General features: G+C 39.8%; 2 protein-coding genes across 2 annotated transcripts; one reads left to right on the top strand and one right to left on the bottom strand.

Moving 5' to 3' along the window:
• Positions 1-543: 543 nt before the first annotated feature.
• On the bottom strand, positions 544-12,648 carry dalrd3 (DALR anticodon binding domain containing 3). Its single transcript, XM_049580117.1, has 13 exons — positions 12,415-12,648; positions 10,619-10,926; positions 10,022-10,347; positions 8,473-8,531; positions 8,255-8,356; positions 8,108-8,172; positions 7,656-7,714; positions 7,437-7,519; positions 7,147-7,273; positions 6,571-6,629; positions 6,267-6,383; positions 6,103-6,171; positions 544-5,137 (listed from the first exon to the last, which is right to left on the bottom strand). The coding sequence occupies exons 1-13, from the start codon at positions 12,646-12,648 to the stop codon at positions 5,018-5,020; spliced, it is 1,728 nt and encodes a 575-aa protein (XP_049436074.1). The 3' UTR covers positions 544-5,017.
• LOC125891133 (uncharacterized) lies at positions 12,536-20,298 on the top strand. Its single transcript, XM_049580136.1, has 4 exons — positions 12,536-12,671; positions 15,623-16,211; positions 17,509-17,553; positions 17,986-20,298. The coding sequence occupies exons 2-4, from the start codon at positions 15,698-15,700 to the stop codon at positions 18,273-18,275; spliced, it is 849 nt and encodes a 282-aa protein (XP_049436093.1). The 5' UTR covers positions 12,536-12,671; positions 15,623-15,697; the 3' UTR covers positions 18,276-20,298.
• The last annotated feature ends 3,951 nt before the right edge of the window (positions 20,299-24,249 follow it).

Here is a 24,249-nt window from a genome sequence, read left to right as displayed (position 1 = left end):
AGCGGATCGTGAGGAGATGTTTGCTGTATGTGACATATGACTTGACTTGTGACTTGCTTGACCTGACATATGACTTGCTTGTGACTTGCACGTGTGACTTTCCCCCATGTCTGGTGCATGTGTATAATTTGTCCCACATATAATGGGCACAGAACATTAGCTGGGAGCAGTGTCTTTGTTTCGTTCTCACTGACTGAACGCAGAGAGAAAAATAAGGGAACAAGCTGGAGGAAACAAAATATTGGGAAATCAGGAAGACAGAAAAAGAACATAAAAACAAACCTAATAGGTAGAAGGACTTACATAAGGTAGAAAACTGAGAGAGGAAAGAAAACACTCAGTACGGATGGCTTCATAAATACAGTATAGATTGTGTTTCATAATCTGCATATGTATGTAACTGCATCTAAAATCTGTAGGGACTTCCAATTTGAATGCAGCAGAACCAACTGTTTAGATACTGGTTTACTTAAGGAGGAAAGAAGAGTTGCATTACAATATGCATGATATACAGCACACAGGTCAATGTAATCACAGTAGAGATACAGGAGGAGATGGGGGAAAAAAAGCAGCAAGGAGATTCAGCATACATGTACATTTATAAAGCCGTCAGGGGGCCTCATTTATAAAATATCAAAACTTCCTCTCACTTTATCCGTGTACACTGCAGCATAACCATTTCATTAGAGCAAATTAAATCACCACAGTCCACAGGATTCATGGAAAAAAATCAGCCTGCAATAAATCTGAGCAGAAATGTGAAGTAGCCCACTGAATTCGTAAATAAACTCTGACTTTCAAGAAGCAAATGTTTGGCTTTTAATCAGCCGTTAATCAGCGCCTTCCTTTTATAAATGAGGTCCAAAAGAGGGAGGTGATTATCATCAGAAGGAAAAGAATTAGTTTGCAAGTTAGGTATCCAAGCAAGAGGAAGGGAAGGAAACAGAAAGAAGGGGCAAAGACAAATAGCACGTCACATTAACAGGGTCAAATCTGCGGTGATGGATCACTGTGAACAGCATGTACTGTATATCCATACAGTGTGGGGGTTATTGTTGGATCTGTGCAGCCTAAGGGCATTATGCTGCTGTGGAGCATGAGGCGGGTTATCTATAGAATAACAGTATCAGTATGTACATCTTTCAGAGACAAACACACAGCGGGAGAATCTGTCATGGTTATTTTAATTCTGCAGACAGGAAAGACACAGAAACTGTAGGTGGACAGATGTGTGTAGGAGAGAGTTTGACAGTGTTACATTCAGATAGACGAATACATGTAAGACTCAGAGGCATATGTTGAAATTTTTTAGGGAAGGAAGGGAATGTCATGTGAAGTTGAGCGTGAATTTTGCCAGCTTGTGCGAGGTTGTTACGCTGATTTTTGTTAGGTTTCGTTATCAGAATTTAAAGGAATACTTCACCACCCACATGACTATGTGTATATCAGTTACTCATCCCCTTGTTATGTTGATTTTATGAAGAAAACTTTTTGCTAGCACCCCTCGACAGTGAACAAAGAATCACAAAATGGAGAAAAGTTCTGGATAAAACAGCTGAACTACATCAAAACACTCACACAGCTCCTGCAGTATAAGCCAAGTCTTTTTTATCTAGTCGTATTCTCAGTACTTCCCAAACACATTCATTTTTGCGAACACCTTACTATCTAAAACAATTCAACAAATCCACTTGTCTTTTGATTCTTTGTTCACTGTGGAAGAATGCGAGACACACAAAGTTTTCAACACAGAGTGTGTAATTGATTTACAAATTATCATTTTGTGGTTGAAGTTTTCCTTTAATTTTGTTTTTTTTTTTTTACTATCGAAAACAGAAAAGAAGGAGACAGGAGAAAAGAAACTGATGACATTGGTCACGAGGCCATGTTGGTTGATTAATCAGTTCTTTCTTTAAAAGCATTATTTTCTCCAATTTTTAAAAGCATTTGTGTCATCTTGTAGCTGCTGGGTTGTCAAATGAAACCTTTTTATGCTAAGATTTTCATCATTTCTATGAAGGAAATGGAAAGTACTTGAACCTCCAAAACCAGTGGCACTAAAATTAGGCCAGGCAAACTTAAAGGGATAGTGCACCCAAAAATGAAAATTCAGCCATTATCTACTCACCCATATGCCGAGGGAGGATCAGGTGAAGTTTTAGAGTCCTCACAACACTTGCGGAGATCCAAGGGGAGAGGAGGTAGCAACACAACTCCAGCTAATGGAGGCTTATGGCGCCCAAGATTCAAACGTCCAAAAACACATAATTGAAACCACAAAATATCTCCATACTGCTCGTCCGTAGTGATCCAAGTGTCCTGAAGCCCCGACATAAAAAGTTGTTTGGAAAAACATCATTTGAACTCTGTTTTTAGCCTCACTGTAGCCTGTAGCTCTAACTGCCTCTCTGGGCACCGTGTTCACATGTGTGCGCTTGCGCGAGACTGTGAGACATGGGCTAGTTCCGTTGTGTTTGATAACATTGTTGAATGTAAACAGAAGTGATGCCCAGAGGTGCTTAGCATGCCTTTCATACTGAATTAAAGCCAAGTCCTTTCAAGTCATCTGTCTCAAGTCAAAATCAAGTCTCAAGTCATGAATACAAAGTCAAAGTCGAGTCTTTTATCAACATTAGTCAAGCAAGTCTCAAGTCATCATATTTGCGACTCGAGTCTTACTTGAGTCAAGTCATGTAACTGAGTCAAGTCATGTGACTCGAGTCCCCCATCTCTGACCGTATGTCAGATTGACATGAAACTCGACACACATGGTCAGGTGAAGGGGTTCTACAAAAGTGCAAGTGATGTGAGGACTCTAAAACTTCACCTGAGCCTCCCTCGGTATATGGGTGAGCAGATAATGGCTGAGTTTTCATTTTTGGGTGCGCTATCCCTTTAAGCTGAGAATGTGAGTATATAATACAGTGCAGGATAAGAAGATATCAGGGCTCTCAGCAGAGAGATGGGAGTTGGGGTGGCAAAGAGGGGGAGAAAAGAACGGGAGATGGGAGAGGAAGGCCAGAGATGTTGAGGCCTAAGGGATGAAAACACTGCAGTGGGAGAAACACGCCAATGACTAAAGTGAACATACTGTAACTATGATATATATATATATATATATATATATATATATATATATATATATATATATATAATTTACAGCTGTTTCCAAATACAGTGAGACAGTGAACAGTATAAGGTAGGACAAGAACCTGCATCTCTCCTGCTTTAATACTGTGGTAATTACTGTACAGCTGTAGTTAACAAGACAGTCACTGTAAATTAATCAGCATATTGTAAACAAAGTCTGTAAAAAACAAATCCATAGACTTTCAGGGACAAGCAACATTTGCAGGGGGTCAAACAACGTTTCATGCAGTGAAAAGTGAGTAAGATATTTGATACTTGTGTACATTAGCTGTTCTGTTTTAACATGAGATCTTCACTTAAAAAAAGAAAAACACCAACTTACAAAATAATGTGCAGCATAAAGTCAAAACAAGCTATGGCACGTTTGAACAGACAGTAGGTAACTGAAATGGCAACACATTTCACATTTCAAGGATCGATTCTAGGTCATTACCAAAATTTATAAATAACATTTTTGGCATAAAACTCTTCACATATATTATTCTTCATGCCATTTCATGCATTTCCTAACATTATGGCACGATGCCCTAAATGCTGCGTATGTTCTGTTTTTGTCAATAACTTATGAACACCGGTTATATCTGGTACATGTGGTCTGATACTGAACATCTGTGATTTGTCAAGCAGGATAGGTGTGATTGGAGGGCTCTGAATAATCATATGATCACAGCAATTAAGACTCATATGCAGAATATATATTCTGTACAGATCTCTTTTTTTAACTAACAATAAATATTTGTGTGGCACTGATAAATACAAGGTGGCTAACATACATGATGGGGGCTTACAACAGCTGAACAAGGCTTGTTAAAAGCATTTTTTCTTCAGGCAGTGACTAAGACACACGTGTTTCAAAGACGAGACTGTTAGTGACTCTGTGTGTGTGTGTGGGTGTGTGGGTGTGTGTGTGTGGGGGGGGTAAACGTTTGTGGTCACAGGGCACATAAATGTCCTGTATGGTCACATGATTAGAGCAGAATTTAAAATTACAAAGGGCTCCAACAGGAAAAAGCATCTCATCTTTGCTAACTGAAGATTTGGCCTATTGCGCTGTTGAAATTCAGATGCCTGGTATACTTATAAAAGGGGAAAATTTAGATTTAGCAACAAATTCAAACTTAAAGAAATAGTTTGACATCTTGGGAATAATTTGCTTATTTGCTTTCTTACAGAGAGTGGAGGATAAGATTGATACCACTTTCTCATATGTACAGTGAATATGAGCAGCTGAAACTCAAAAGCACCATGACAACATGATGTCAGTGTTCTTTAATTGGCTTGTTTAATACATAGAAAGACCAAAGTGTAAAACAACACAATGTTTTAAGGGATCATGTGTCAGACATTTCTCAACCGGGACCATTACCTTACTACTGTCTCCAGGCAACTAACCCCACTCACAAAATAGTCCGACACATAATGATTTTTACACTCTTTGCAGTAGCTACATATTTACTGTAAAGACGTCAGAGAGGACTAAAACTTCTCCTGTAACTGTCAGTAACAGACAAATAAGCTTACTTCCTGAAACACCAAACTATTTCTTCAACTAGCAAACAGCTCAACATTTCCAGGAAAATCTACCCGACCAGATCGAGCTGAGCTCAGTATGCAGAGTTTAGGGTTTACTGTCGTCGCATTACATTATTTTAACAATTACAGTAAGGCCAGCTACACTGACAGTGGGCACAGACTGTGCTGTAACATTGCCACAAACAGGGAAAGGTGACTGTGTGTTGTAGTTGAATACATTGTCATTACTAAACGTGAAGCTACAATTGAACAACATAGGTTAGAGTGTGTTTGTGTGAGATTGATGGGACAATAGGGCCAACAGTGATCACAGGATGAGTGAATTATTTCGAGGCTATAGTTGCCTGATGGGGGGAAGGTTAAGTATGTCCAGAGCGCTGTGGTAAAGCTCTCTCAACGCTCTCAACAGATGCAGACGACAAAACATCTGGTTGAAGAGATGAGGCAGTGGCTCCTGGAGAGAAAGACAGAAAGAGAAAGAGCAAATGTTAAGGGGGAAATGAAGTCAGGAGAAAAAGAAGAAAGTTGATGTCGACACAAAAGGGAGCTTTAATGAGAAAGACACAGTAAAAACATAAATATTGCTAACCTAATACTGAACTGTTTTTTGTGAGATATATTTCCTTTTTTCTTCTACTGAGGTTTTTGAATGAAGCTTTGAAAGGCTATCATGATATTTTTTGACGTCATCATGCTGAGAAAAAACTAAAATCTTCTGACAAAATCCTCAATTTGAATAAAGTGATTACTTGATTAAACTAATTTATTTATTTAGTTTTAGTCAGTTTTATTTTTTTATTTTTAATAAATCAAGTCGACTGCTGCTCAGGTGAGTTTAAAAAAACTTTTTTACACAATTGAGGAAGTTTTATCGACTTTTAGCTTTTCTAATGATATTCAAATGCATGTTAAAATATGTTCATGGTAACACAGCTAAAGAGGGGAAGGGAAGGTGGAAGGTGGACTATTGTGCACAATGTTTCTGTAAGTTATAATTTTTTAAACCGGCCGCCCAAACCTGCCAATTTCTAACAAGCTTACCAAAAACTGCCCAACCTGCAGGCTGTGAGCGGACCCTTGCATCACTACCATGCAGCCACCACTGGAATCTAATTCTACAGACAGTATAATACTTATAATATTAGTCTGGACTAATCTTTATCTGAACTATTCAGCACAGCCCTACACAGTATTCACATTCTGCCAGTAACAAGAAGTCACCAGGGCAATGAGCTATTTTACTAATCTCCATATGAGGCACAATAGGAAGGGAACACACACACAAAGACTCTCTGTAGGAGTCAACATCTTCTGTGCTAGTTCCTTTTCATTAAACAAATGAATACATTTACACATACAAGCAAAGGACCTACTTTATTTATGAGCATATATGAATATATACAGTAAACAGATGCTCACCCCCAGCACATGGACTCTGTTGTAGTACGAGCTGAAGTCTTTACTGAGAGACACGAGAAATTTACAGATCTGAGGAACACAAACACGTACATGAGTTAGATAAACATCTCAACAGCTGAATTTAGTATCTTTGATTAGTAATCAGTTAATCTTGATCCCCTGACCTGTTCAGTCTTAATATTGACTCTGGCTCCTCCCCCTTCACAATCTAATGCCTGTCCTGATTGGTCCAGCAGCTCGGAGAACGGGATGAGGTAATTGAACAGGAGGAGCCACTCGCCCTGTCAGTCAAAACACAGGGACAACACAATAGGATTAACACTGAAATGTTCCTGTGAGGACTTATGAAGTAGACAGTTTTTTTTTAAGGTTTTTTTTTACTGGAAAGAAAGGAAAATAAAAACAAAGGACAATTAAAGAAATAAAATTTGTGACAACAGAATAGCACATAAGAGAATAACATGGTACCTCTTCTTTCAGAGCAGAGAAGTCGAGCTGGGAGCCTTCAGGGATTTCTGGGTACAGACCTGCAGGTAAACAGTCAGAAAAAAACTATATGAACAATACTATACAATCCTACTCATACTCATTTGAGACATTAGTGTTATTTCATGAACCTCTAAGACCACTGCTGAAAAGACACCACTGACCTTTTTCCTGTATTTTACACTGTTTATCAACAGAAAATCTTTCATCGTCACTTGTTTACACTGATTATAGAGTTCAGCTTCATCACATTCAGCTGTCTGTCTTGACTTTTTAAATTGTGCTTAATGTGACACTTTTACACGAGAGCAATTAAATCAGGCTGTAAGTTTTCAGAGTGTACCATCAAACAACTGCTGAACTTTTATGACTCCTGCATTTGCTGTCCCAGCGTCTTTTAAATTGAGTTATAGATTTTCTTTTATTAAGTTTGTCTTTGTCTTCCATTCTGAGGTTAAGGGAATACTGCCAGGCTGCAGCAGTCTGAGTTAGTGGTTGTTTGTAGTATTGTTGATTGGAGAAATGAAACATGAGTCTCTCGCACAGCACAGCTCTCACCCTTCTCCACTCCTCTCTCGTAGCTGTCGAACAGAGTGTGCAGCCTGGCACAGTTATACATCACAAACACTCCTCCTCTGGGCCCTTTGGTGGACACGCCCCCTTCCCTCTGGACGTCCAGTGTCACCTAAACAGACAGCTGTCAGTCATTCTGACTTGACTAATTACATCAAAGAGCACAACAAGTTTATCAAGTCATATACAGGCGATATTAAGTAAGCAATGTGGGACACATCCACAAATAGCACATCACACTCAAGTACAAACACACAGCTGTAATGATGACTCACCGGACTGGTGTGGACCGTTGACAGCAGCTCAAATCTTACAGTGGCAGAGGTCATGACCCTGATGATGTCATCCCACGTCTGACCTACAAGAGGACAAGGAAGAGGAGGCTGTATTTCACTCCAATTAACTCACCTTATCTATTTTTCATGCTAATTAGTATCATTAAGGTCAAGTAAGAGCATATAATTTGTAATGAGCGTGCACATAAATACACACACCTTCTACTTGATCTCCATACTTCATCTCTGAGGCCTCCTTCATCTGACCTCTTCTCAGCCTGGAGGAGAGGAGGAAGGAAGAAACAATAGGAGCCTCATTTACACAGACAGCTGGGCTAAAAATATACAGTGATAACACAGTGATGAAGAAAAGCCCCATCAACGCCCACAAGTGTTCTTTTGATTTAGTTTAATTAGAGCTGCAAATTTACAGTACAGACAAGATCCTAGTGAGAGTGTCTTTCGTGATAATAAACATCTGTCTGGTGGAGAGCTGGGCAGGGCGAGTGGAGGCGGAGAAGAGAAGGGGAAGGGAGGAGAGACTGGAGATGACAGAGAACAGAGGACAGATAGAGAACCTAAAGACAAGGACAGAAATGTTGAGAACAGACAAGACAGGACAAGAGAAGGGAAGAGACACAACAGGAGACACAGAAAGTGATGTGTCTTACTGCAGATACTGTGCAGCGGTGAGGTGAGAGCCAGGAGTCTTCACAGGCCCACACACCAGATGTCTCTGCAGACACACAGAGCAGAGCAGGTAAATATAGGAACACAATGCAATACATGATTGTGTGAGTGTTTGTGTGTGTGGTTACCTGTGTGTGTGTCACTCCACTGGCTCTCCACAGCACTGCTATCTGCTGCTGGCGGAACTCATCCTGACAGGAAGTCACATGTAACGCTGTTGCCATGGCTACCTGTGAAAGAGACAGCAAGGATATACGAATCAATGGTCTGTTTGTCTGTAATTTTTCATGAGAAAAACGGAAATCATCAGTGTGTGTATGACTGCTGCATAGCGTGTGTGTCTTACTGTGCAGTCGGCAGTGGCTAGGTCCAGTTGCGCCAGGTGGGAAACACTGTCTCTGTGTACTGAAACAGATACGGCAACAATGTCTTACCAATACATATACAGAACCAACTATATGTTGTTACCAGCTGCGACAGTGCCACAAAAGCTGGCATTGTTTTCACCTTGTGAGTGTGTTAGTGTCATTAGGGCAAAATGTTGTAGTCTGAGCAAGGGGGCTGGAAGTAGGGGGTAGGAAGTACGGAAGGGGCCATTTACCCTTCTAGTTTATGCCCATCTCCAACATTTGCCTTAAGATGCAGATTGCTGTATCACAGATGGAGTGATCCTTTCACAGGATGGTCTCTAGTCATATTAATCCCTTCTCTTAAAGGTGTGGTGAAACATGCAATATTGCCAATGTATATAAGGAACAGTTCAGCATTTTAGGATCTACACTTGTTGACTTTTGGCCTGAGGTTTTACCACTAGTAGCGCTATAGAGCAGTTTTACATTGGTCACACACACAAGGCATGAAGACACAGATGTTCCACTGATCAGTGGGTGGGGGTAATGCTCTGAGATACACAGCAACGCACCAACAAAGCAAAATAAGACTGGGTCCACTCTATTTCAGAGCACAGGTGCAGCACCTAACACTTAGGCAAGGTCCGGTAAAACTTTAAATGGAGTGTAATACGTCAGCCAGTGGCAGCAACCACGTAATCGTCAGCTGACAAAATGAACAACAATGTCAGCATACAGGCCAAAAGCCATGGCAGTTTTTATAGTTGACAGATAATTGCCTGCATGGACAATGCTCACAGTTTGAGTTAATGTAAGACCAAATGACTTATCACTTCTCTGTTTTATCAATCTCTCTTGCATTGGTACAGGCCATTCAGTCATGGTAACATAAACACTGCTCTTGCTGCTGAAATTTAGCAGCAGATCTGGTGTATCTGCTTGCAATGATAACTGTCAAATGATGTGAAGACACTGCTCGCTAGTTAACATGGATATAAACAATGCAGAGTTCACACTTTTAAGAAAAATCGCCTTTACGAATGTCTTATGAGGAAGGAAATGCTTGACACCTTTTGGTTAATTACACTAAATGTTAACATCACTTTTGTATATTTACAAGGAAACTCCCCTGTGCACCTTTGAGCCAGGAGACAGTTAGCTTAGCTTAGCATAAAGACTGGAAGCAGGGGCAAACAGCTCGCCTGGCTTTGCCCAAAAGTTTTTAAAAAATCTGCCTATGAGCGCTTTAAAGCTTATTAATTAATACAGTGAATCTTGTTTGTTCAATCCGTATACAAATAGAAAATAAAAAAGAGGGTTTACAGGGTGTTCAGTGCTGTAACTCTTTCTTGATCAGTGACTTCCTAGAGAGTCTTTTCTGGTTGCCTGGCAACCTCACAGCAACCTCACTGGCCTGGCCTAGAAACAATTACAGCACTTAACTCTCTGTAAAACCATTTTTTCTGTATTTCTTTGACTAACCAGTAAACTGTTTCTGTAAAGACGCGTTGCTGTTGTGTTTCTCAAAACTCCTTGTGGCCTCACCTGTGCAGGTACCAAGGCTGGGGTCGTATCCCAGCAGCCCCTCCTCCTGGAACACTCGTTTCAGGTTGACCCTGAGCGCTCCCTCGTTCTCCCCCTCCTCTGCCTTCCTCCCTCCTCCTCCTCCTCCTCCTCCTCCACTTGTTCTCCTGCCTCTTTCCATTTCGCTCTCTCTGTACGGGGAGTTCTCCAGCGCCTCCTGAATCTTCTCCTCCCGCTCCTCGTTGGTCCAGTTGGCTGGAGCTGTCGGCCAGTCGATGCCAAGAGCTCGGAGGAAGGTGATGATGTCGCTGTCTTCGGGAAGTGTGGGGCAATAGGACACTGTGAATCTGAGACAGGTAAGGAGATTGGTACTGATCACAGCAGCAGTTTTGATCTATGGCTACAATTAATTATTTTTGTAAGCAACGTATCTGTCATTTACTTTTTGAATTCACTGCTTGCTCATTTAGTCTTTGATTAATATTTTAGGCAAGTGATTCTGACTCACTGTTATAAAGAGGTGAAATATAAAGCACAGAAACTGGTTCTTTAGGATGAGGATAAGTTAGGAAGGAGATGTGCATGTTTTGGAAATTCAGCATTAACCCATAGACTCACCCTTGTCTTCTCAACAGCGCTCCCATGTGATCAGCCAACAGCACAGTCCTCAGCTGGCCCAGAGTCAGTGTATCAGGAGTGGGTGTGTTGGGTTTAGGGTGCAGCGCCGGGCAGTTGAGCACCACACAGCCTTGCCTCTGACTCGAGGGCTTCAGGTACTCTGTGGCTCCATCTGCCAGGACAGCCTTGAAGGCTGCGGCTCGGTCCACCCTCACCCTCAACCCTTCACCCATGACTTCCCCACCAGCCACAGGGAGAACTCCACTGCCACAGAGGGACAGCACTCTGGACATCACTGCTGGAGGGACCTAGGTGGACAAAGACAGTGATTACATTACAGTCTCATATACATGCACGCCGCAACAAAAGTATATGTGAGTATGGCAAGTAGCAGCAAGGTGATATTGTAGGATATCTCATTTTAAAAAACAATATAGTGAAATTGGCATTTTGAGATTATTTTCTACTAGTATGTCATTTAATATTCAATACTACTCAATACTCAAATCGCAATATGGCCAGGTGCAATATCCAAATTGAAGGAGCTACATGTGTCACAACATATCAATATAAATGGAGCATTGTGGTGTCACGGAGATGCCCCACCCTACAAATCATTTTCCAGAAATAAGGGAACATGCTTGAACATGCTGTTAGTGAAAATGAAATGCAAAAATTACCATTCCTACTTAAAACTGTGACTCGTATCACAATCACAATATCTGCCAAAATAATCACAATGTTTCTTTTTTTTTTTGCATATGGTGCAGCCCGTTTTTATTAGCTCTTACTTAAATAAATATCTATCTATCTATCTATCTATCTATCTATATATAAGTATATATCTATGTGTGTGTATGTGTGTGAAAAACTTTTCCACATGCATTTAGGCTTCTAATTTTACAAGACTGCATATCACAGTCAGTGGGAAAATATCAGATGTTACTATCTGCTTCAAAAACCCACATCAGTGCATCTCTAAAACCATCATACGTGCTTATCATGGAGTATACAACATGCAAAAATTTGAGCATCCTCCACACTGATGCATGCACACGCCCACAGGCGCAACCTGCCAGAGGCGTGGGTTCAAACATGCATTTGTCAAAATACAGTTCACTCGGGCACAATCTAGATAACGTCATGTTTTCTGTATGAGAGGCTGCTGTAAACAGGCTATAGGGGAAGCCTTGTTTCAGTTGCAGCACAGATAGCTTCGCGTTGCAGCTGTGCGCGTCTGTCTGACCCATCTGCAAGTCATGGGTTAATAATTAGTGCCGCAGGCTGTTAATGTCTGGTCGATCGTGATGGGGCAAAGTCAGCGGCCACTGATCAATTCAGGGGGTCTAGCTAGCTCGGATTCACTCCGATGTGTGAAATTATTTGTGGGTTTCACTCAGCGTTCACCTTGTTTATGAGACAGCTGTGGGGGTCAGCTGAGCGTTACAAAGGAGATAGTTCCGGTCCCCAGTTCCTATTGGCCGAGTCACGTTCCAAACCGTTGAAACACCTTCCGTCCATTTAAATATTACTGCGCCTAACTAAATCACTCGCACCACAGCAAACACCTTTAGTAACTGTCAGGGAACTATATTGCTGAGTGGAAGGATAAAATAGGAGAGTAAGAAGTTTAACGTGTTAACCAGCTGTGTTTAATGAGACAGTGCAGCCTGTCCTTACAAATGGCTTTTCGGTGTCTCCAGCGTTAACAGAAACGATAAGACAGAAAATGCGACGAAATGAGCAACAAACCCGTTAAAATACCGTCAAACCCAACAGGTATCAGTCAAACCAACCTGTCCATCCGCATACAGCGTGTTGAGCATCGTGGTCGGCGATAAGAAGTCCCTGTTACGCAGGTTTTTAGCGCTGCTCTCCTTGAACCAAAGCTTCTCCGGCTCTGGGAAGATCCTGTCGCCGTTTTCCCGCCTGGAATCGTGGACATTTTCACGCTTCCCCCGCAGTGCGGAGCTCAGCGCCCGGACGGTCGGGGTGATCCGGAGGGGCGAAGACTCCTCGATGTGCTCCATCACCAGCACCACAACACAAACAGGTGAGCTTGCTACCAGGCTAACACATCCACACCCTGTTCATATCTTATGCTCGAACACTGTCTTCACTAGTCGGTGCTGTTGCAGACTAAGCTAAGCTTCAACACTGCCGAGTTACATGCCAGTGTCCGGCTGTACGGTTAATCACTGATCGATGTCAGATATTGGCTGTAAGGGAGGACTGCATTGGCTGTTTTTTTTTCCTATGCGGAACCAGTGAAGTGCAGTCTGTGTTTCTTCCGAGGTGAATTTCCGTGTTGGACCAGTGGAAGTTGCTTAGTAGCGACATCCAGTTTGTGGCAGAGTAACTGCACTTTATGGGCAAAAGTATGTGGACATAAACTCGTCTATAATATGTTTAACAAGTATTCCCAGTGCCAGCAAGTGTAAAATGGAAAATTTAAACTGTAGGTATTTTATTTACAGACCTGCTGTCTCTGTATTGACTTTGAGTCAGTAGTATTTGATGATTTTAACATTCATGTTGACAACCTGTAGGGCAGCAACGCTACAGAACTGTGTTGTACTCTGAATAACTATAGTCTTAACATTTCTATGGTTGCGGTGACTGATGTTGCCCTTTCTGATCATTCCTGTGTTTCCACTGAGATGACTATCGCTGAAAACACCAGTGAATTATTCATTCAGCCTTTCTCTTCCACCCTTCCCCCACTTGGGTTTTTCAGTCTATGATTTTTGTCAATAATTCCAGTCCTAAAATTACAAATATTATTGATGCCATTGTGTGGTCTCAGGTAAGAAAACACCCACCATTGAGAAATGACATGCACATAAAAAAGTGTTAAAAACCTGAATGCAATTAGCAAAAAACAGGTTCCCCTCTGTTTCAGTAGCCCCTGCACTGTTATCCACTAAATAATACATCAAATGTGCCTTCCTTTTTACTGGCACAATTCAGAAAATAAGACAAACTGTCATGTCCTCCATATCAAGTATCAGCCTCACTGAAATGGGAGAAAAATCCTGAATAGTGGAGGCTGTTATAGTAGCATATTGATACCCATTGCTTTGGAATGAGATATTCAGCATATGGATGTGTAATGTCTCATACCTATGGCCATGTGATGTATGGTACACATATGTAAATTGTGAGCCATGCTAAACGTAATATCACTACGTACCTTCCACTTCAAATAGTTAAAGCTGTTTTGAATAGCAGTTTATATGGCTGAAACCAGAGTTACTGAACAGAAAGAATGTAACATTTCAATAATTAATCATCAAAGCATTTTCAAACAACCAAAAGATCATTGGTTTTAGTTTTTTTCCACCCATGGTAATAAACTGAATATGTTTAGTTGAAACAGGGCTCCCCGTGCATGTTCCAAAAGCATGCAGCTGAATCACGTGCCTCTCAGCTCAAGGACAGAAACCTTCCAAGGGAGAACAAAGGACTGGAGCACACTGATCAATTTACAGCCTTTGATAGTCATTTTACTCTAAAAACACTGTGGTGCTGAAATGTTCGTCTGTTTGCACTGTTAAAGGCTGCAAATTGATCTGTGTGCTCCAGTCCTGTCTACTCCCTCAGTAAACTGAATGCATATGGGCTTTGGAGTGTTTGCACAAAACATGCATGTGTGAAAATGTCAACATGGGCTTAAGAAAACTGTTAAGTCCACATTCAGTCAAAATGTATTTTGGTTATTGTAACTTCCTGTGGATGTTTGAGCTTCACTGTGCAGAGCAGGCATGTGCAGAGTTTGGCACTTAGAAGGCTGTTTTTAAATTAAAATGCTGAAGGGGAAAGTATCTCTGTGTTCACTGTTAATCTCAGTGTGAGAATTATTCTGTTATATCACAACTAGTGTGGGAGCCAATCAAGTCCAATTTACATCTCACACAAGTGTCGAGTGAAGAAAAAATTAAAAAATCTCCAGGTCACACACACTGAATGGACTTTTAATCAAAGTGTCCAGCAGTTAATTTGTATGAACTTAAAATTGTTCATTATTCTGTAATGCGTGGTAAATGCTTTAATACCAAAATAACTACTTGTAATAATTAATAATATGGCAAAACCTTTAAATATACTGTATTATCATGTTAAAGATTTACTTTAAAAGAACACCAGCATTAACAAGAACAGAATATTATCATGGATTAATTGACATACTTTTTTTTTTAAGCTACTGAGTGAGTGATCTCCAATAAACTATCTTTGAGTACGTCTAGTTTTGAATTTTTTTATGTTAGAAGAATGAGTCAATATTCCTATAAAAATACGTAATGTTGAATTGTTCTTAGTAAAGTTAAAAAATATATATCACAAATAAATACTCAAAATATTTAAAATTACCAATTTCTCATAGCCAATGAAGTACAGTTTGAAATTCTTAATACATATTGTGCAGCAGCAGAAACGCAAAGAATTGAACATATTTTTTTAGTCATTTTACACTCCAATTTTGGCAAAATATTAATGTGGGGCTTAGTACTAAAATAAAAAATATCACATCATTTGACACATAACAAATTCTAATTTAGATAACCTCCCCAAAGAAATATCTGATCAATATCAGTCATAGTTATAGGTAAATATCACATTCTTTCAGGTAATGGACAAATCAGAAACCCTCATTAACTTGGTTCATAAATTAAGTCTTTTTTTTTCTTTAAAATATTAACATACACAAATGACAAAAAGTCTATCAAGCTATGTCACAATTTCTGGTAATTTGACCAAGATGGAAGGATTGTTTATTGTCACCTTGTACAAGTATTATTCTTTATATTTACTTTTTATATGTGATTTTTTAAAATTATTTATTGTAACTGTAGTCTTGCCGTTTTGAATCGGTTGATATTATTGGAAGAATGCGAGATAATATTTTCCTACGAGCAACTGTATTGTAGTGTTTTCTTGTTCAAAATAAAGTTTTTAAAAAATAGGCTTAAAAAAAATCTTAATGCACGTCTTCTTCCGGCGCAGAAATGTGACGTACAGGGCGCAAATATACAAGGGAGGTGTTTGTACTAAGTTGAGACGCTTGAGCAAAAAGAGACGATGCACAACTGGCAGGAGAACGAGATCAAAGAACTGCTGACGATCCGGGGCTCGGAGGCGATCCGTAACCAGATCACGGGCACGGTGAAGGACTCAGTAGTTTACAACCGGGTGACCAAACTGCTGGCGGAGCGGGGGGTGTACAGGTCACACATGCAGGTGATCAGCAAACTGAAGGCGCTCAAGAAGCAGTACAGCAAGTACCACCAGCAGAAGATCCGCAGCGGCAGCGACCGCGTCGACTGGCCCTTTTACGACCTGTGCCACCGGGTGTTCGGGTACGTACCCGTGGTGAGCCCGGTGAAACGGCACAGGAGTCCCACACCTCCACGTGCGACCACACCGCCGCCTCCGCTGCCGCCGCCGGTCATCAGCGACGAGCATCATGAGGTTGTAGTCGGGCTGTGGGACGATGTGGACGACAAGGAGCTTGATAAGCACCTGGGTCCAGTGGAGCCAGACGACGAAGAGGAGCAGTACAGCCCGTCGGACCAGCTACAAGCCATCAACGCCAGTAAGCATATATGTGTTTCTATTATTACTTTGTAAAGAACAAATACCTGATTTACCTGCAGTGTACTAGTGTCCTGACATCCCAGACAACAACAAGGTCCGGGATTGGATCCCTTAGGGTCTGTCTGAGAGGGATTGGTGCAAAAAGAGGGAGGCATGTCAAATGTTTTTTCAGCACAGGGGAGGGACTTGGGTTTTTAATTTTGGCTTAGGGGAGGAGCATACAACTTTAAATGGCTGTGTTTTGTAAAAATTTTACTACCAAATGTTTTTAAGAAAGCATGGCATGTTGTTTTTTTTTTTTTTTGTAAACAATTGCCTAAAATACACAATTTATCAAAGTCTGAAACTGTAAAAACAGAAATCATTATTGGATTTCCAAATTTCCGACAGTCCTTGAACACGTCAGAAAACATAACCAAATCTGAGTTTAAACTATTTATATTTCATCAAAATCACTGTATTCTCATTTAAAATTTGGCTGAAAATAAATCCAAACCAGCCTGCATGCACAACAAGAGTGGAGAAACCAAGGCGTTTTTTCAACTCCAGGATTTCATCTTCAACTGAGTGTCAACCCCCACCCCAAAAAAAAAAACCCATTATCCTCCTCTGATAAAGAACAGTATCCTAATAAACCCATTTGAAGTAACAAAAGTTATATGTAATTAAGTACATCTCAAATACTGACATTCAAAGAGCTAAGTAGTTTTACAAGGTTATTTAGTGATAGTGACATGTTTGGCATTTACATAGATTTTTGTGTAAGAGATTTGTCAAGACAGTGAGATTATTGAACCCAGGTGTAACATCCCCACCAGAGGTCTAGGGGAAGGGGGGAGTGACACGGTGAAATGACACAACACTGTCAAAGCCTTCTGGCCCACCGGCACTACTCCTCCATTCATTTATATCCTTGCTGATGAGGACTGATGGGGATCAGCTGCAGGCTTATGAAAAAGAGGGGAAAACGCAAAACAAAGGGCGGGCCCAAAACACACAGGCACGTAACACCAGGTGTTTTACCAATTTATAACTAGATCAGTAGTCAAACCAGCTGTTAAAGCTGCAAATGCTTCCATATTTTGTTGCAATAGTGTGCAGTTAGTGTTAAATGTGTTTAGCAGATTTAATCATAAAACAATTTGCCATTAGCTATTTGTCATCCTAAGGTAAAAATTGATGTGTTTGCTTTTACCTGGTTTTAATTACAGTGCTGTCAGTGGTCAAGCAGACAGACAGCAGCACATTAGCCCTCTCATATATTTAACTTACTGTCTCCATTCTTGCTGTTACAGACCATCAAAGTGAGCGTCCCTGGAGCAGACCCAGAGACCAGTCAGGTGGGTGAATATGAAAATACTGTTAATGATGTCACATCGTAACATTTCTGTCACAACTTGGAAAAATGTATTTATGTTTGAATTACATTTTTACACCCCTTAACGCTCTTGTTGCTGCTCAAAACTGCAAGCATGCAAACATATCTAATATGGGTTTAAATACATATTACATATTGTGTACATATTATACCCATGTTTAATCTAATGACAGTGAAGGTGACGTTATTGCTGATGTTTGTCTCAACTCCAACACATTGGATTTGAAAGGAAAAAAATGACAAACGTTTTATGTAAACAGCCTCACAGCTAAAAGTCAGAACTTAAACCTCATAGTCATTATTTTATTTTAGTCTAGTGTGTTGAAGCACAGAGACAGAACATTAAAAATCTGTCGCCTCTCTGTAACTGACTGGCTCTCTTTTTGTTTCCTAGAGTACACAGTTCCACCAAAGAGAAAGAAAAGGACAGTGATGGACCAAGTCTCTTCGTTAGTGTCAGCGACAGTCACCCAGCTTAGAGAGATGGATGCTTCCATGCAGGCACAGGAGGACGCCCGGCTACAGAGGCTGATGGACCACGAGAGGGAAATGCAGAACAGTTTAATGAGCCAGCTGGTGGCCATGCACGAAAGGATCAGCCGAGAAAACCATGAGAGACACGTTGAACTCGTGGACAGGATACTTTCTAGGTTCCCTTCACCATCAGCACCCTCAGGTCACTGACTGACACTTTCTGTGTGAGTGAAGACAGCATACACCAGGGTTATTTAGGTGTAGTCTCTCTCCTCCACCAGCTGACTCGTGCCTAAGCCCACATTACTTTTATTTTTCAACAATGTAAGGAAAACTGAGATCATCTTGCCTTTTACTTGGACTCTGCTAACCTGTATCTGATCCAAGTCTAAAAAACACAGGACACTGCAGGCCTTCATGTTCTGCTCTGATTCACTGCTCATATGACTTTGTTTATATCTTCTTAGTCAACCCTGGAGAAACACCATTATAAACTGGCAATGGTGCCAAAAACACTGTGCAAAGGCACAATAAAAAAACACAAAATTGAAAGGAACATTGAAGCTGCATCATTATAATCCACCGCACCACTGTCATTAAACTTGTAAAAATAAGTTGCTAAAGGAATACTTCACCCACAAAATGATTATTTGTTTATCAGTTACTCACCATGTTACATTGAACACTTTAAGAAAACTTCTTGCATGCCTCTACAATGAACGAAGGATCCAGAAAGAGAGAAAAGTCTTGGAAGAATTGGAGCAAATGTGTTGTAAATAGTCAGGTTTGGAAAGCACCGAGCGTACGATTTGATAAGTGAGACTTGGATTATACTGCATGAGTTGTGTGAGAGTTTGTAATCGGTTGTGCCGATATAGTTTTGCAGTTGTTAAACGTGGCCCCATTTTACTTCAATTCATCTTAAATGTTCTCAGTTTTTGGATTCTTTGTTCACTAAAGGCATGCCAGAATACAGTTTAATTCAGATTCAGCCCAACATGGGGTGAGTAGTTTTGATGTACATAATCATTGTGTGGGTGAAGTATTCCTTTAAATGCATATCATATTGCAATATTGCCACACAATATACAAAACCTTTGTAACCATAAACTCCAAACAATGAATTCTATTGACATTGGCTAGCTAGACTTTGAATTGGTGGATTCTTTTACCGTATATGTATAATCATGTAGAGCTGATCATTTAAAGACATAATTACATTTCGGACTCTGTTGACTCAAAACATGCTTGAAAATCTCTGAACGTGTGAATCAGAATATCAGATGTGTCATCTGAGTCTGGAGAATTAACACTTGCAGTGTGAACTTTGCCTTCAGTTTACATGAAAGACGACGAATGACCACAAAATGTATTGTGGTGTCTGACATGGATCTATGTACTGTATCTCGCATTTGCTTTAACTGGGGATCATTATGCTGTTACAGCTATTCTAATGTGTGACTTCAGTAAATGATAGGTTACTGGTAACATTGTTGAAATTTGGTATTTAGAGAAAGTGTCGCTGTGTCAAACACTGATGTAAATGTCATGTTTCAGTCGTGTCACCCAGCAGTGTCTCCCAGCAGGAGAGGAAACCAGAGTTAAGCTATAATGATGCACACTACTAACACTGTAGTAGAAGAGAAGCCGGTCCTCAGTGGTTCATCTGTTTGTAGCGCAGTCATAAATATGTGTGGTGGTGGGTAATGTTAGAAAAATAAACACAGTAACTGACAGTTTAGGATTTATCAGAAATATCTATTGAGAAATACGGGCAGAAAAAAGTACATTGCACAAACTGGGAATCCAAAATGATTGTAAGCACTCAATTTTCTGCTCTGGGTGTCATTCTTGTCTGACACGAAATTCCCGGTTGCGTTTACTGTTGTCAGCAATCCGGGAGAAAACGTGTCATTGAAGAAAAGCACCGTCACCATGTATCAGAAATCTAAACATCAGTCAGCAGCACACTGCAGTGAATTCTGTTCAGAATGGAAACACAGCATTAAACATACTGATGTTAGTTTCACTTTCCCTCTTTATTTGAGAGAAACAAAACTGTCGTCCCACCTTGACTCAACCATATGACTTGGAAGAGTATAAGCTCAATTGGCTTTGTTATTTGTTTGTGGCTCAGTCAGCTGGGATGTGTATTTTTACTGTAGATACTTTTATACTGTTCTATACTGTTACAAGTGTTTTAAATTTGTTTTTGCTTTTAAAGAACAATAAAGTTTTCAACTGAAATGATGTGAATTTGTGTTCAAACAGAGGCTGACTCAAGAAATGCTGAGTAATACGATGACTGAATGTGACGCTGTAGTATCTTATTGTTGATGGAGAAGCGCTCAACGTCCACCCGTCTGCTCAGGATGTCCTGTGCATTGTGGGATGGAAACGGACCCCATAACCAGCTGGAGCTCAGAATCACAGCTGCATTATGGGTTCCGTTACAATCCCACCCACAAAAACGAGCTTCAGGTCTGGCCTCGGCTCTGCTCAGGTTGAGATGGCTAAAAGAGAAAAAGAAGATTGTTAACAGGGATAACAGGCACATTTACATCTCATAAGTCGGACTAATCAACCAAAGGTTTATGGATTGATCTGCAAGTCCTGAAAGATTTTGAAACCATCTCACAATCAGTTCTGTTAGTCGCAGCTTGCAGCATGCATTTGAACCATTCAGTTAATCACTGGTACAAAGTTGTGTCCTACTTGGTGTTTTGCCCATGTAGAAAATGCAACTTCAGACTTATTTTGAAACTGAACACTCAGTCAAAATGTTGTAATGATGGTCCATGAAGGGACAGTTCACTAGAGGTACATATAAACCTCATTTGGGAGTAGAGTGACGCTTTCTATCCAATTTTATACAGCAGCAAAAACTTCTAAACATCCTGCAATTGTTTTCAGCTACTCACCATAAACCATAGTTAAAATAAATTCATAAATAAATGCTCCTCTCCTCCTACATTTAATGTAAGCATTGTTTCCAAGGCAAGCAGCAGAAAGCTCAGTTGAATGGTTCAAACACATCAGCTTCCTCTGGCTCACATTGTTCTGTCCTCTGGTTATTCAGTGCTGACAAAACCTCAATTTAAACAAACAATAATGAATCACAGTCTAATTAAACTACGGCTCTGTTAGCTGAGGTTTAATTACATTTGAAGTGAATGGAAAATATTTCTCCTTGGCTTTTATGTATTTAATGTGTATGTGTAATGTATGTATATACACAAGAAACATTAGCTTATAATCTGAGCAGTATATATACATAATGCTCAGCTAATAAGCTAATCTTTCATGTGTTCCTTAAGTCTAGTTCATAAACTATTTATGCAGCGTTTTAGCTGTTTAATCTTCATTTTTACTCTGCTTTCAAACAGCTGCAGAAACAACCGTAGTGATATCCAAGTAAACTGGGTTGTGGTGTAACATAAAACAAGAAAACCATTGAAACTCATCCATCCGCTCGACTGTAACTTAGTGCTTTTAAAAATTACAATGTAAGCAGAGTGAAACACTTTCTGAACGGCCTACAGCTGCTTCTTTACAATGGCTTGCAGGAAGAAAAGATGCTATGATTAAAGTTGAAACAGTGTTGTAAAAGTATTTAAGAAATTACCGTATATAATGGCAAATAATTTGTTCTAAATTTAAGCACATTAACAAAAAATATGGGCATCTGCAGTATAAATCCTTTTAAGTTTCTAATTAATTATTAAGAGACTAGTTTATTTGCTGTAAAAATGTAGGCAAAATTAGATACTTAACCTTACAGATTTTTGGCCTAGAGTTATTAAAGTATGTTCTGTGTTTTAAGTAAACCATAAATACGGCCGCTGTAAATATGATTTCAATGCTTACTGGTCCGACCGTATTTGAAGCGTTTTTAATTTTTGAGTAGAGATTAGATTAGTATTCAGAAATACTGGCCCATTTTAAGCATTGAAAAGTCCGACACTGGTCTTGTTAAAATGGAAAATTGAAACTTGTTCTACTTTAACACTCTGCAAGATGCAAGAAAAAAAAATCATGGAGAAAATTTGAGAAAGCTTAATTTTTTAAGATTTTGACGATTTCCTCAACTGAGACGTTTTGAGATACCGACACTAAACTTTATCAAGTTTCCTCCAAGACTGTTTGTTAAATATTATTGCTGGGAATGATGCCTATCTCTTACAGTATCAAAAATATAAATAGTTCTTTGTCTTTTTGTAATGGCGTACCGGCTTGAAAAACCAGTTGAGTATCATCTCTTGAGCAACAAAGAGAAAAAGGAGAGCAAGCGAGAAGGAACACAAGAGGTCAGACTGACGAGGAAGAGCTGATTGAAAGATAAAGGGAAGGAGAGAGCTGAAAAAAAAAATAAGGAAGACATTGTAGGACTTTCCCCGTGGAGCTAAAAAAAACCCCAAGCTTTTAGACTCTGATTTTAAAGCTGCATTCATTTCTCATGTCCTCAAAAGCCTTAGAAACCATGAAAATGAGAACTAAACCTTGAAAGAAAAGAGGCAGTTGGTGGAGAAAAAAGAGGACTCAGTTAAACTTTCAGTTTGTCACCTGCACTTCAACCACTGATAAGAAAGCTTGAAGGCTTTGTCCAACAAAGAGTCAAATGACAGGACAAACACAAGCAGTTTTACAAGCAGTAAAACAAGAATTTATGAGAAGAATATGAGGACAAAGTTTAAGAAGTCAAATGAGGAGAGAGGGAGAGGTGGAATGAGGACTTGGCACCTAAAGCCAACAGAGTGAAAGCAAAGTGAAAGCAGAGAAAGACAGGCCGGTACAAATCAGTCACATGATTATACAGCTTGAAGAGTAGTGTCGAAAAGTTCTGCAGCTCACCAGTGTCTCAGAGCAGTGTGTTCTCCTCTGCTGTCCCGTCTGCCAACAGCTCCGAGACCCAAACTTCCTCTTTAAATACTCGAGAGATAGATTTCACTTTCACTTCTCCTGATCAGACAAACTCCTCCTTTCCTTCCTTTATCCACTCCCTCCCCGTCCCCTCTCCCTGCTGGAGAGACACAACTACTATCATGTCTTTTCTTTTTTTCCTAAATGCTCATTTTGTTAGGTGGTTTACACCTTTACAGTTTTAATGTTATATTTTGCAGGGATTTTTGACAATTTTTACCAATGCTTGAGTGATAAAAACTGCTTAAATCTGTCAACAAATCTGTGTAACAAATGGTTTATTTATTTATTTATTATTTATTTATTTATTAAAAGGATCCTCATTAGCTGCCACCTAGGTGACGAGCTAGTCTTCCTGGGGTCCAAAACAGATAAAACAATAACATATTTAACATTATGAAACCCAAAAATACATAATGGATCATGGGAATGGCCATCATATACCTCCATCATAAATTTCTGAGCTGCACCTCAATTAAATCTTCAGGCCTCCAGCTTTCATATGAAATACGCCACTTCTATGTGACATATACTGTTGACATGCTATATCCCCCTAAAGATCACCTGTCCTCCCTAAAAAAACATGAGAAAAATGGGCCTTTGTTAGGGAGAGGTGGAGTGGAAGAGTTTAAGCAGTCGGTTTTTAAGTCACGTTGGATTTCATTTCTTGTCTTGAAATGCTTCCGGATTTTTTATGAAATGTTTACTGATTATGTTTAATTTGGATTCCAAGTTTCAGAGATTTCATATATTATGAGTTACTCAAACATTTGTATGTTATTGTTTTAATATCTAAAGGACAGACAAGTAAAATCAGTGCATTATGTGAGTTAGTCCCTGTTTGTATAAATGTATTTGTTTGTTTTAGACAGTTTACAGTGTGCGCTACTTCACTGATTTATTCAGGTCTTTTTTAGCCTTTTTCCACTGCCCTAGTTAACATCAAGATTTAAATTTATACTTAATCTATACTTTTATATTTACTCTATGAAAAGAGTTGACTGTGTTCAGTGAATCATCGAGATTATCAAGGCCTTTTTTTGTGGAAAGAGATGGTGTTAAATTTTTCTACTTGTCATTTTTCACAGCTGTGAAGCACCACAGACTGAATTCACGAGGCAGTGTCTCAAAGCATGGACAAAAACACCCAAATCTGTCTGCACGGCTAGATACCACCAGAGGTAAGTGAGAAAATGTTTTATTGTAATCTGGATAAACCACCCTGTACACTTTTTTATTTGCTATGCTTGTAGTTTGCCCTGTT

This window comes from Epinephelus fuscoguttatus, linkage group LG7 (assembly GCF_011397635.1).
Source record: "Epinephelus fuscoguttatus linkage group LG7, E.fuscoguttatus.final_Chr_v1".
Classification (NCBI taxonomy): domain Eukaryota; kingdom Metazoa; phylum Chordata; class Actinopteri; order Perciformes; family Serranidae; genus Epinephelus; species Epinephelus fuscoguttatus.
The sequence above is the reverse complement of the archived record's forward strand: the minus strand, read 5'-3'. Positions and strand labels throughout refer to the sequence as shown.